The 12,753-nt window shown below is 39.3% G+C and overlaps 1 protein-coding gene, 1 long non-coding RNA gene and 1 pseudogene across 2 annotated transcripts in view; 1 reads left to right on the forward strand and 2 right to left on the reverse strand.

The window, feature by feature from the left end:
* Positions 1-12,753, forward strand: part of LOC131303217 (uncharacterized) — a 13,254-nt gene continuing 501 nt past the window's right edge. Inside the window, exon 1 of the long non-coding RNA XR_009191916.1 lies at positions 1-106. This is a non-coding gene — a long non-coding RNA (uncharacterized LOC131303217). The remainder of the gene's footprint in view (positions 107-12,753) is intronic.
* LOC131303185 (spermidine hydroxycinnamoyl transferase-like) overlaps positions 5,650-12,753 on the reverse strand; it is a 26,148-nt gene continuing 19,044 nt past the window's right edge. Inside the window, exons 2-3 of the mRNA XM_058329966.1 lie at positions 6,954-7,766; positions 5,650-6,364 (exon numbers count right to left, since the gene is read on the reverse strand). Of these exons, the coding sequence (XP_058185949.1) occupies positions 5,782-6,364; positions 6,954-7,726 (1,356 nt within the window). The 5' untranslated portion in view covers positions 7,727-7,766 and the 3' untranslated portion in view covers positions 5,650-5,781. The remainder of the gene's footprint in view (positions 6,365-6,953; positions 7,767-12,753) is intronic.
* The window catches only part of LOC131303211 (spermidine hydroxycinnamoyl transferase-like), a 2,958-nt pseudogene continuing 1,076 nt past the window's right edge, over positions 10,872-12,753 (reverse strand).

Raw genomic sequence — 12,753 nt, forward strand, 5'->3', positions numbered from 1 at the left:
ACGCGCACGCTTGTTAGTTGCTCGATTTCATGCAGCCTTGCCTTGGATGCACACCTCCACAGGTGTGCAGTCATAGCCTCATACCTGGTAACAGGAGGTTTCATTAGTATCACACTCATTAGCTTTGCTCCTCAACTTTTTAATTTGCTCTCTGTAGTTTTTGGTCAAATGAAATTCGTATAAATGATTGTCTCGAGACTCTCAACGAGAATCGGAAAGTGAAAAAAACGGACCACTTCTTAAAAAAAGACAAAATTAAGTTTAAACTCAAAAGGCATTATTTGAACTATTTTTAGCTTTAGTAGATTTTATTTTCCCCCCATATGTTCTATTAAGATTTTCTACTCCTTTCACTGAATGAAAATGAATTCCGAGAATTGAGAAACAGAAAGAAGCAGGAAACTTATATGCAAAAATCGAAGGTGGTGTTTGATAAACGAAAAACTTAAAGCTGAAAATTTAAGAACTAAAAACTGGAACTGAAAACTGGATGCTAAAGTTTTTAAATTTAAAAGCTGTTTCATAAACATATTAAGCATTGAATGAAAACAAATGATGAATTAATTTAAGTTCCATTAATTATTGTGATTCTCTTTTAATTTTAATTACTAATGGTTACCATGTATTTGTGGTAGTGGAGTAGTGATTGTAGTGGCCCAACGATGGAGTGGAGATTGTGGCGGCGGTGGTAGAGTGGTGATTGTGGTGGTGGTGTGGTGATTGTGAGGGCAGTGGTGGTGGTGGAGTGGGGGCATGACTCTATAAAACCTCTGCTCTACCCCAGTACTTTGTCATCCCAGATTTTTTCAAGGTTTTGTATGTCTACTAACTGGCCACAATTGAAGAATTACACCTTTAAGTATCGGGGAAATTTTTGGCCGGTCCCAAATTTTATATAGGGTTCCATCCAAACCCTTTTTTAAAATGCTATTCCATCTAGATCCTTTTTAAAGATGCTTTTACTATTTTACCCCTCTCACTTTTCTTACCCCAAAAATTCACCTCCCATAATTCACACCCCAAGAATTCACACCTCCCAGAATTCACACCTCGCCCAAAATTCACACCCCACGGAATTCACACTCCCCAGTATTTACACCCTCCAAAATTCACACCCCACGGAATTCACACCCCCCAGCATTCACACCCTCCAAAATTCACATCCCTTTCACACTCCCAAGAATTCACACCGCCCAAAATTCACACCCCCAAGAATTCACACTCCGCCCAAAATTCACACCCCTAAGAATTCACACCGTTTACAGAATTCACATCCTTGGATCAAGGGTGAATTCTGTCTTTTGAACATGTGAATTCTGCATTTTGGGACTTGTGAATTCTGCATTTTGTACAGTTTAATTGTCTCAAACCATCAAATCTCTCTGCAATGAGAAAACTGAAACCATTTAACCATCAAATTCTCCCAAATTCAAAATCATATTTGCAGAATTCACGTATATTTGTAGAATTCATGCCCTCCAGAATTCACACCTAAATGAAGAATTCACACGTTCAAAAAATACAAAATTCAGACCGAAATGAAAAATTCACATTCACACCTAAATGAAGAAATCACACGTTCGAAAAATACAGAATTCAGATCGAAATAAAAACTTCACATCCCTAAGAATTGAAATCTTTGAAAAATAAAATAAAAATTACACAATTCACACTTCATCTAGCATCAGCAGAATTCATATCCTCAAATTAAGAATTCATACATTCAAAAAGACGCAATTCACACTCAAATGAAGAATTCACACCTTTAAAAAAGACAGAATTCACATCCCAAAATAAAGAATTCACACCTATTCTAAAATACAAATTCCAAAGAAAACTTGTAGGAATTTCGGGTGCCACTCTTTTGCAACTCTTTGTTTCAACCACTACAGTATTTTAAAGTTCAAGTATACGAGTCGGAATACGAAAAATCAAAAAACAAAGTAAAAACCTCTCTTCTTCTTTCTTTTTTTGACTTCTTATTCTCTTTAAAAACCAAACAGAAGGAGTTATTATAACTACAAGGGTATGAGCTTGATTAACCATAGTAATTCAATTTTTTACCTCAGTTAGAATTTTAAATATTTTGTTTAACTAGAAGGCTATAATTTTGGGTGTTCGTGATTAGTGGGTAGTTTTATAAAGTTACTCGTTAGGAGATATTTTGACAAAGTAGGGTTCTTATTTGAAGAGAACGTTTGTGACAAGAGATTGAGAGAACTTTGTGAGAAAGAGGAAAAGAGAGAGAGAAAAGGCAATCAAAGGTTTGGTGGCTTTGTGATCAATCGGGTAAGAGATTCTTGAACCCTTTATTCTTGTTCCTTTTTCCATTCTTTGCCGTTCGTAAGTTGAGGTAAAGTTTGACTTTTGGAAGGTATAAAACAATGGAATTACTGAGAGGTTAATTGGGTTCCATTCTTTTGGCACCAGTGGTTTTTCTTTTAATCCTATTGAAATATGGAGTAGTGGAGATGCGTGTGATATGGATGTGAGACCAGGTGTCTAAAATTGTGCATGGCGGACGTGGGTCTGGCGAAGTGGTGTGCGGCGGTGCATGTGTTGGCTCAGTGCAAGAGGTGCCATAGGTTGGAGTTTGTGGGAGGATTTTAATATTTATAATTATAGACTTGCAGTGGAGTTAAATGGTTTTGGGAGTTAAAAATTGTTATGGGAGAGTTGAAGAAGTGGTGGCGTGGCAGGTTAGAGTTGGGTTTTGTTGCTACTGTTGGTTTAACACCGTAGGATTAGATTCTAGGTTTGGGCCTTTTACTAATTAATAATACTTCTACTTCAATGGTCAGTGATAGATATGTATTAATTAGTCAATTTATATGCTTTATTTTTACAGGTTAGTCTTTTTGCGTGTTCGAGTTGCATTACTTTTTGGACCCAGGTGAGTGGTTAAGCATGTTATGTACTTTCGAACTTCCCTGTGTCTCTTAAATTGTTATTTTGAGAAATTTACTATTGAAATTGGAAACACATATTGTTTATATTTGATTATATTAAATTGGCATGCGGTATCGGTGAAACCATTTGTTGTTTAAATAATCTTTTGGTGAAAACTTTGTGGATATTGATGAGAACATATTTTTGAAGTCCAGAGAAATTAATCCTCTGTGTGCGGGTGACTCTGGCCATTAGGGAAGAGACCGGATTAAGCCGGTGACCCTAATGCTCAACGGTTGTTATTGACCGGATCGTTCTTTGGGAAAAGTTCCACGGGCTGCCTACTCGTGGTGACCCTAAGATTCGATATTGGATCCAATTTTGAGATATTTATTCACTGGCATTTGGTACTATTGATTTTGGTTGTGGTTCCCCATTGTTGTTGGAGATTGGATTGAGAACACCATTAAGACTTATCGAATGAATCGTTAATTGGATTAATGGATTATTTTGTTGTTCACCGCATATGCCAAATTATGTTGACATGGTAAATTATTTTGATCTCTATTTCAGAACCTTATTCTAATATACATGCTTCGCCATTCACTGAGCTCGTCAGCTGACGGGTTTATTCCAACTTCTTTTTCAGGCAAGTTGGGCAATTAGGAGGACTCTGGTGTCATCTCGGGGATTTAGTTTGGTTGACCTCCTTAGGGTGTCTCATCATATTTTTATTTTATTAATCGCTTCCGCATTTGAAACATTTGTCAGTATTGAATTCTTTTTATTATTGGTGGATCACTAGGTATTATTTGGTTCGTGGGATGTTTGTGCCCCATGCTTTTTGTTGAACTTAAATGGTTGGAGTTGTTTTTAATAAAAAAAAAGTGGTTGGCTGTTTTGGTAGTTCTTTGCTTTGGAATTTAATTAAATTTCTTTTTAGGCTGCGTGTTCCATGGGTTAGTCTCATGGTTCACGGCCGGTCACTTACCATTTTAGGGTGTGACAGTCCAGTTAGTGGATAAACAACCACCGCAACTGGTACGCCGTCCTGTAACTCGATTAGTACTTCGACGACACCGATCTCATCAAGAAGCGGTACCTCCAGAATTCACATCCATTATAGGGTGATTTGACCTCCATGGTTGAAATCCAGAAGAAGATCCGAAGAGTACGCTCGTCTTCTCTGTTTCCATCACCTGTTTGGAGCTGCGAGAGGGTGGCGGAGATGCAGCGGGCGGCGTTGGATCCATCGATTGCGGCGTTCGACGATCTAGGGCTGGTCTATTCCTGGAGTAGATTTTGCCGGTGGAGAGGGGAGGCGGTGTTGTGGTGGTGAGCCGGTGGGAGACAGAGGCGAAAGGTGGTGCGGTGGGGGTGGGTCGGTGGTGGTGGTGGAGGTGGTGGGTCGGAGGAGGAAGAGAGAGAGGGTCGAGAGAGAGACTTCTCTCTTTCCTGTTGACGATGAGTATCTGTTATCTGAACCCGTTAACGATGAGGCGGGGTGTTTTTGGTAGTTCACTTAAAACAGGGTTTATATGGAATGAGTTTGACAAGTGGTGGGCTTAGATGGGTAGGTGCCGACAAAATTGGGCCAGCTAGTCAGAACCCCTTAAGTATCCACTTTTTCATCCAATACCCTACAATTGAATTTTTGTTGTTGTTGTTGATATAGAGGGCAAAACTAGGTGCAAACAAGCCGAATTGAGCTTTATTTGGAGTTCAGCTCGTTTACTAAAAAATTCAAAAATTTGAGTTCGAGCTCGGCTCGTTTACGAACGAGCTGGGTAAGATTAATTACTTAATTAGTTGAGCTGAGCTGAGTTTTTGAGTGTTGAGCTCGGCTAGTTTACTAAATAAGCCTAAAACTCTAGCTCAATTTCAGCAACATTACTAAACGAGCCAAGCCTTAACAAGCCGAGCCAAATTAAGCTCGCAAGCAACTTGGTTTGTTTGCAGCACTAAGGCAAAAATAGATTAAACCAACACTACCAAGGGGTACTTAACCCCTACAATAGTCATCTTGAAATTGAAAGCAACAACGTTAAGAATGGTGGTAGAACTGGAAAAACCCAGGGCAGTGCAAGACCTGCTTTGGCAAAGATATCGGTTTGTCTTATTAGCTTTACGGCATATATGGTTGAGCTCCGCCACTTTATTATAGTCTTCAGAGAGCAAAATCTACACAGGTACATTTTTTAGCGAAAATTTTCTCTTAAGCCGGCCACCCTTCACCCCAAATTCTGGCTCCGCCAATGGGACTTTTGGTTTGCTTCTTCCTAAGGTCTTAGATTCAAAACCTCTCAGGTGCTACGAACACTTATAGGACTAGTTTATACGGGGTTTTGCCTCAGCTTTAATCAGAATCCCTGCCAATAGACATTGGTATTGAGTCCCAAGAAATTAACCGATGTGCGCGTAAGCTACTCAGAACATCCTGAGTTACCCAAAAAAAAGTATGCGTGCGAAATGCTGGATGATCAATATTCAAGGCGTCTACTTGCAATTCTGTGGAATGTGCAATTATATGACTCTCTGTGTGCGTGCAGGCGTGTTATTGTGTTAGGGTTTGAATTAATCTATAATTTGTTTTGCCAATTTCCAGCTTTATGATTCTTGTATTCGTTCCAATGAACAATTTTATCACACAAAACTTATGGTTACAAAAAGGTATCCAGAAATTTCTAGAGAAAATTCATATACCAATATGAAGGAGAGGGGCAAACAGGTTACAGTGTGAAAGTTACTTACGCTAAACAATTGAATAGAAATCATTTATTTGCTTTCATCATACTTGAAAAACCACATAATAGCACAAAGTCTAGCTAGGCAATCTACGATATGGGCTTTTATTTAGTTGTACTTCATAGATTCTAGTTTATAACATAATCATCACAAACTTGAAATCATGATATTCTCATAGAAGAACTTCTTGAAGGCATCCATATGTTCAACCTGCAACCGGAATGGGGCGTCGAAAGAACCATCTTCATCACGGCTGGAAAATATGAACGACCTCCCGTCAAATGCAATTGCTCCGGGTGCTATGTAAATTTCCTTTCCCCATCCAAAATCAACACCACTCAAAGGCAACCTGATCCAACTAGTGATTACAATGTTCGGGTTGCCAAGGAAAGCTCCTTGGGTAGATCCCACGACATGAGAGTACCTGAACTTGGACAAATCCTTTTCCTTTTTCAAGTAAGCTAGAGATGACCTTACGTACTCATCTGTTACCTTCTCTATGGCTTCCCTTATCTTGCTACAGCCATATCCTAACGGCTTTGACAACAGCTCTCCTGTGGTGGTTGTTGCTCTCATCGGTAAGACTGCATTCCCGAAATAGTGCTTTGGCAATGGCGGTACCATCTTGCTGTGAAAATCCACTCCAACCCGCACACTTGTTAGTTGCTCAATTTCGTGCTGCCTTGCCTTGGATGAACACCTCCATATGTGTGCAGTCACAGCCTCATACCTGGTAACAAGAGGTTTCATCATAGAATTAATCACACTCATTAGCTTTGCTCTTCAACTTTTTAATTTGCTCTTCCTGTAGTTTTTGTTTTTTGATCAGCAATAAAATTTATTAGAAATTCGACAAAGGGTACATCGAGTGGGGAAAGGGGGAGGGGAATCCACCCAAAGGTTGGATGAAAGAATCCAACCAACAACACAAATTTAAGCTCGTTGGTGGAGTTTTCCAAATTTAATCTATGTTTTGTTAATTTTTTATTCCTCCGGTCAATACAAAATGAATTAGGACAAACTTTAATAAGAAAAAGTCGAATGATTAAAAAAGAACAAAAATAAGAGTAATTATTCAGTCGTTTAGGACACTGTCGCGTCGTGGCCCAATATCTCTCAACACCACACATATATTTAGAGTCCATAGACTCCATACACTTAGAAGTGAACTTCACATAAATGTGTGGTGTTGATCGAGGAGCAATTATTCTATGCCCTTGGGGCTGGGACATCACTTGGCGGTGCCCCAAACTCTTGTTGGGCACTACGTGGCGGTGGCCAAGACCACCCAATAAACCACACGGGATCATTTCATATACCTGGTGAAAGGCTTACTACTAGTGTAAACACTTGGGAACTCATTAGCCTCTTTCTTCAGCTTTTTAATTTGCTCTTTGCTCAATTTCAACATCACCACAGTCGTTTCCTTCTGCTGCTCTTCTAAGTTATTCGTTTGGCCAATCAACATCGGCGGTTTGCGGAACTCCAAGTGATCAAATCTCGGCAGTGTCAGATCATCCTCCTCCAATTTCAATACCGTCCGATCAAGAAACGGTAAATTTCCAAGTTCCTCACCCCGGGCAACCCTCGCCCACTCGGAAACAAAGTGAGCTGCACATCGGCCGTCGACAAGCACATGGGATATGCCCAAGCCAAGACTAATTCCACCGCAACTAAAATTTGTTACTTGCACCAAAAGCAATGGCAACTCATCAATAGACTTATTGTAGTCTACAGATGGTATAAGAGCTCTAGTTTCTGATGTCGGAGTGAAGTCTCCAAAGTCGTTGATTTTTGCTTCCGACTCTGTTTCCAAAAACAGCGCGCCCATAGAGTTGCAGTTGACCTCGAGACGGCCACTTCCGGCCCTTTGGAGGCGTCCGGCGAGTGGGTAAAATATGGTGAGTGCTTTGCCTAAGGAGTTTTTGAGGATTTCTATTGGGTTTAGTAAGTGACCACTGATGGGTCTATAGAAGTAGACTAGAGGAGCGTGAGTTAGAGCAACGCTTAGATCAAAATCTGATAGGTAAAGGAGCCCTGTTGGTGACGGCTCCAATGGTTTCACTGTGTAGGAAGCCTTCAAGGTCAACATTCTCGAGAGATCGAGATCGAGAGAGAGAGAGAGCGCTCAAGTTAGTTGTAGTTTGTCTTGAGCTTCACATGCTATAATGGGTCAAAAGAAGAGATGTGTGATGCAATGTAATAAAGGTCCCTGAAATGTGCTATATATGTACTCTTTAATTATTGCTAGTTTGTCTTCAGCTCCCAATCAGGGGCATGCTGTAGCACGGTGTTGTGCGATTTCAACGGTCTAAAAATATTTTGGATGGTCTAAATTTTAAAAAAAATTCTTTTAAGGAAACTCATTCCTAAAAAAGTTTGTTTTATTTTTTAAATCTGGATCGTTTATTGTCAAGAAGGATGGTCCGGATGGTGCACAGCACGCCCCCGGTTTCCTTCAGCTCCACATGCTATAATGAGTCAAAAATAGAAATGTGTGGTGTATGTAATAAAGGTTCCTGCAATGTACTATATACGCTACTCTCTGATTAGTGCTTCTCATCTTTGTGTTTCCCATTTCATCTTGTCTATTTCCTTGCTTTTCATTTGTGGATACGGTTACTCCGAACTTGTATCGGAAACCCATGCTATTTCAACCATCCAAAACACTTTTAGATTTGTTAAAAGACTATAACCAGTAGAAATAGACGATCTGATATCAGCCATAGTTGTTAACAAATTTGGACAATATATTGATTTCTGTGATGGGCGAGCTTGAGATGCGACTGTTTCTTGTAGTCCCGGTTAATTAGGATAGCAGAGAGAAGCCAAATCCTTGATTTTTCATGTTTGGAGGTCAGATGCGCGTCATTAGTTGCCAGGTTATATATCCCATATCAAGGTCCAGGGGAAAGAGCGGCGGCATGCTGTTGTAGATGTCCCTTTACTGTTCATGGATCTCATCCCGAGTCCAATCCCATAATTCGAACTGCTCACTTTGTCGCAGCAGACATTAACTTGTAGATTTACTGGCTTGAAGCGCCTTATCCTGAATATTTAGGTTTACGTTTCCTGATTTAGTTCAAGACTTGGAGTTTTCCAGAGCATACCGGTTGCTGAAAAAATGGCGAAAGAGAAAAGGAGGGACAGATTGAAATGAAGAATTTTTCAGTGCTGAATCACGTGGTGCCTGCTCAGCGCATTCGAGCCGGTCATTGCATTTTTGGACGGCTCAGATTTGGAGAGAGAAAAAAGAGAGAGAAAGTGTTAGGGTGAGAGAAGAGAGAGGGTTTCAATTCGAATCGTTCAAAAGTGTATCGGACGGCTCGGATGCGCCAAGCAGGTACTACGTGAGATATACCCACTCAGCAGCATTGAAAAAATTTTCGATTGAAAGAAGCTTTTGGCTAAGATAATGGAGTCCAGTGAACGAAATAATTAAAGGTCCCACAATTGAAAGAATCTTTTGGCTAAGATAATGGAGTCCATTGTACGAAATAATTAAAGGTCCCACAATTGTAAAGGTCCCTCAATTGAAAAATTAAAGGTCCCTCAATAATTAAAGCTTTGGGTTTTTTTTAGAGAGAGAGAGAGAGTGGGAAACAGGGAAAGAAAAAGACGAAGGAGCCAGAGGAGTAGAGGGAGAGAGTACACTAGACAGTGGAGAAACGTGAGGCTTTTATATGTGCATTTTTTCCCTGTATTTGGCCTTTCGTTGTCATTTTGTTAAATTCAAAAGAAGAGGGTCCTCTTCGGTCATTTTCATCAGCCGAACTGTCGTGACTCGTCTAGGACTATTGGGTCTTTTCCGATACTCCCTCCGTCCCATTTCATTATTTATTATTATTATTATTATTTTATCTTTGCTTATATATTTTTTTATGTAGATCTTAAAAAATATATAATATAAATTTTGTTTGATAAATCTCAATTAATTTTATAATATGAATTTTTAATATTATAAATTAAAATATATAAGTAATTAAAAAATGACACACAATTAAAAAATTGACAATAAAAATGGAACGGAGGGAGTATTATTTTAACTGCCAAAGTAGTACATTATTTTAATCATCCACACTCCATTTTTTGTCTATATCTAAGGGCGGAGCCAAGAATTTTGTTTAGTAGAGTTAAAAATTAGATTCATATGTAATATATTTCACAAGTGCAAAAATAACTAAATTAAGAGGTTAATTATAAGATTGAAATGCACTAATAATTCATTTTTGCCTCATAATTGGCCCCAAAAGAGTTGTTATATTTGAAAAATAATACATGATAGTCTCATTTCTAGCACTATCAACTCTTGAAAAGAAGAAAACGCTTGAAATTTTTATGCATTTAAAACAAGTTGCGGCAATTTAGAGATGTTTTGTAGGATCAAAATAGCAAAATTTGGTTGTAAATTATCAAATATTCTTGTGAAAAATCAAAGTGACTAGTCTCTTTGTGCCACCTAGGCCTTCCCATTTCATTTTGTCCATTTCCATGATTCTCATTTTCGGATACGGCTACTGCACACAATCTGGTTTGAGAAAATCCATGCAATTTCGACCCTCCAAAATACTTTTATACTATATTTTTTAAAAGACTTTGGCTGGTAGAAATATACTCTTATCAACAAAGCCGGCTTAGAGGGGAAGCCGTTGCTTCCGGCCCCCAATTTTTTTGGCCCGAGGAGGGCTCCAAAATATAAATTTTATAGTTTTAAATAATGAGTTCTAGTTGATTTCAAGTAACATCTCCTTTGTGGTGTGGCAGCTTAGGTTTTTTGGATACTTCAGAAGCTTAGGTTCTTTGGATGCTGTAGGAACTAGATTCGAATCTCCACACCTTAAGTTTTCCTCAATTTTTTGCAAAATTTTGTTCAAAGATGAGTATGCAGAGATAAATGGCCCCTATTAGGACTTCTGCTTCATGCCTCAAATACCTTTGGATCGGCGCTACTTATCAGCCAAAGTCGTTAACAAACTTGGAATATTGATTGTTGAGATGGGCGAGCCTGAGATGCAACTGTTGCTTGTATTCAGGGTTTGGATGGCTAAGAGAATTCGGATCCTGGATTTTCATGTTTGGAGGTTAGATGCAAGGTATTAATTGCCATGTTATATGTCCCATATATATCATGTTCCAGGGAAATAAATAGTTTCTGATCTTTGCTTAATGTCCTATATCATGTTCCAGGGAGAGCATCCATATTTTAAAGGAACCAAAAAATGCTACTACTAGTCTAGCTAGGCAATCTACGACATGGGGCCTTTATTTAGTTGTACTTCGTAGATTCTAGTTTATATATAACAGTAAACATTGAGGCACCCTCTGGTATTCTCATAGAAGAACTTCTTGAAGGCATCCATATGTTCAACCTGCAACCGAAACGGGGCGTCGAAAGAACCATCTTCATCATGGTTGGGAAATATAAATGACTTCCCTTCAAACGCAATCGTTCTGGGTCCCATGTAAATTTCCTTCCCCCATCCAAAATCAACACCACACAAAGGCAACCTGATCCAACTAGTGATTGCAATGTTCGGGTTGCCAAGGAAAGCTGCTTGTGTAGATCCCACGACATGAGAGTACCTGAACTTGGACAAATCCATTTCCCTTTTCAAGTAAGCTAGAGATGACCATACGTACTCGTCGGTTACCTTCTCTATGGCTTCCCTTATCTTGCTACAGCCATATCGTAACGGCTTCAACAACAGCTCTCCTGAGGTGGTTGTTGCTCTCATCGGAAAGACTGCATTCCCAGAATAGTGCTTTGGTATTGGTGGTACCATCCGGCTGTGAAAATCCACGGGAACTGGCACGCTTGTTAGTTGCTCGATTTCATGCAGCCTTGCCTTGGATGCACATGCACCTCCACAGGTGTGCAGTCATAACCTCATACCTGGTAACAAGAGGTTTCATCATAGTATCACACTCTTTAGCTTTGCTCCTCAACTTTTTAATTTGCTCTGTGTAGTTTTAGGTCAAATGAAATTTCGTATAAATGATTGTCTTGAGACTCTCGACGAGAGTCGGAAAGTGAAAAAAACGGACCACTTGTTAAAAAAAGACAAAATTAAGTTCAAACTCAAAAGGCATTATTTGAAATTTCCCCCCCATATGTTCTATTAAGATTTTCTACTCCTTTCACTGAATGAAAATGAATTCCGAGAATTGAGAAACAGAAAGAAGGAAACTTATATGCAAAAATCAAAGGTGGTGTTTGATAAACGAAAAATTGAAAGCTGAAAATTTAAGATCTAAAAATTGGAACTGAAAGCTGGATGCTGAAGTTTTTAAATTTAAAAGCTGTTTCATAAACATATTAAGCATTGAATGAAAACAAATGATTAATTAATTTTAGTTCCATTAATTATTGTGATTCTCTTTTAATTTTAATTACTAATGGTTACCATATATTTGTGGTAGTGGAGTAGTGATTATAGTGGCGCGACGTTGGAGTGGTGATTGTGGCGGCGGTGGTAGAGTGGTGATTGTGGTGGTGGTGTGGTGATTGTGAGGGCAGTGGTAGTGTGAAGTGGTAGTGGTGGTGGTGGAGTGGCAACAGTGGAGTGGTGAGGGTGCTGGAGATGATGACTAGAGTGGTGGTGAGTTTGTGTTGGAGTGATGGTGGTCGTGGTGTGGCGGTGGCGGTGGCGGTGGAGTGGTTTGTTGTTGTGGCATGGTGAGTGTGGGGGTGATGGTGGAGTAACGGTAGTAGTAGGGTGGCCGTGGTGATTGTGGTAGCAGTGGTGATTGTGGGGGCAGTGGTTGAGTGATGGTTGTGGAGGAGTGGTGGTGGTGGTGGTAGTGTTGGAGATGATGATGGTTGTGGTGGTACTAGTGGTGATGGCGATTATGGTGATAGTGGTATGGAGGGGAATGGTGGAGGAAATGGTTAAATGCAAGTTTTCATAAATTCAGCTAAAATTAAGTAGCTCAAATGTACTTTAATTTTTATAACTTTTTAACCAATATTTTAAAAGGTACTTAATCTTTTTAAGCATTATTAAATGTGATTATCAAACATATTCAATCACTTATTAGTTACTACTAATTCATTCAGTATTAAGTTATCAAACAATCCCAACAGTTAAGCTAAACAACATATATAGTGCTACGCCCTTG

Source organism: Rhododendron vialii, chromosome 1a (assembly GCF_030253575.1).
Source record: "Rhododendron vialii isolate Sample 1 chromosome 1a, ASM3025357v1".
Taxonomy (NCBI): domain Eukaryota; kingdom Viridiplantae; phylum Streptophyta; class Magnoliopsida; order Ericales; family Ericaceae; genus Rhododendron; species Rhododendron vialii.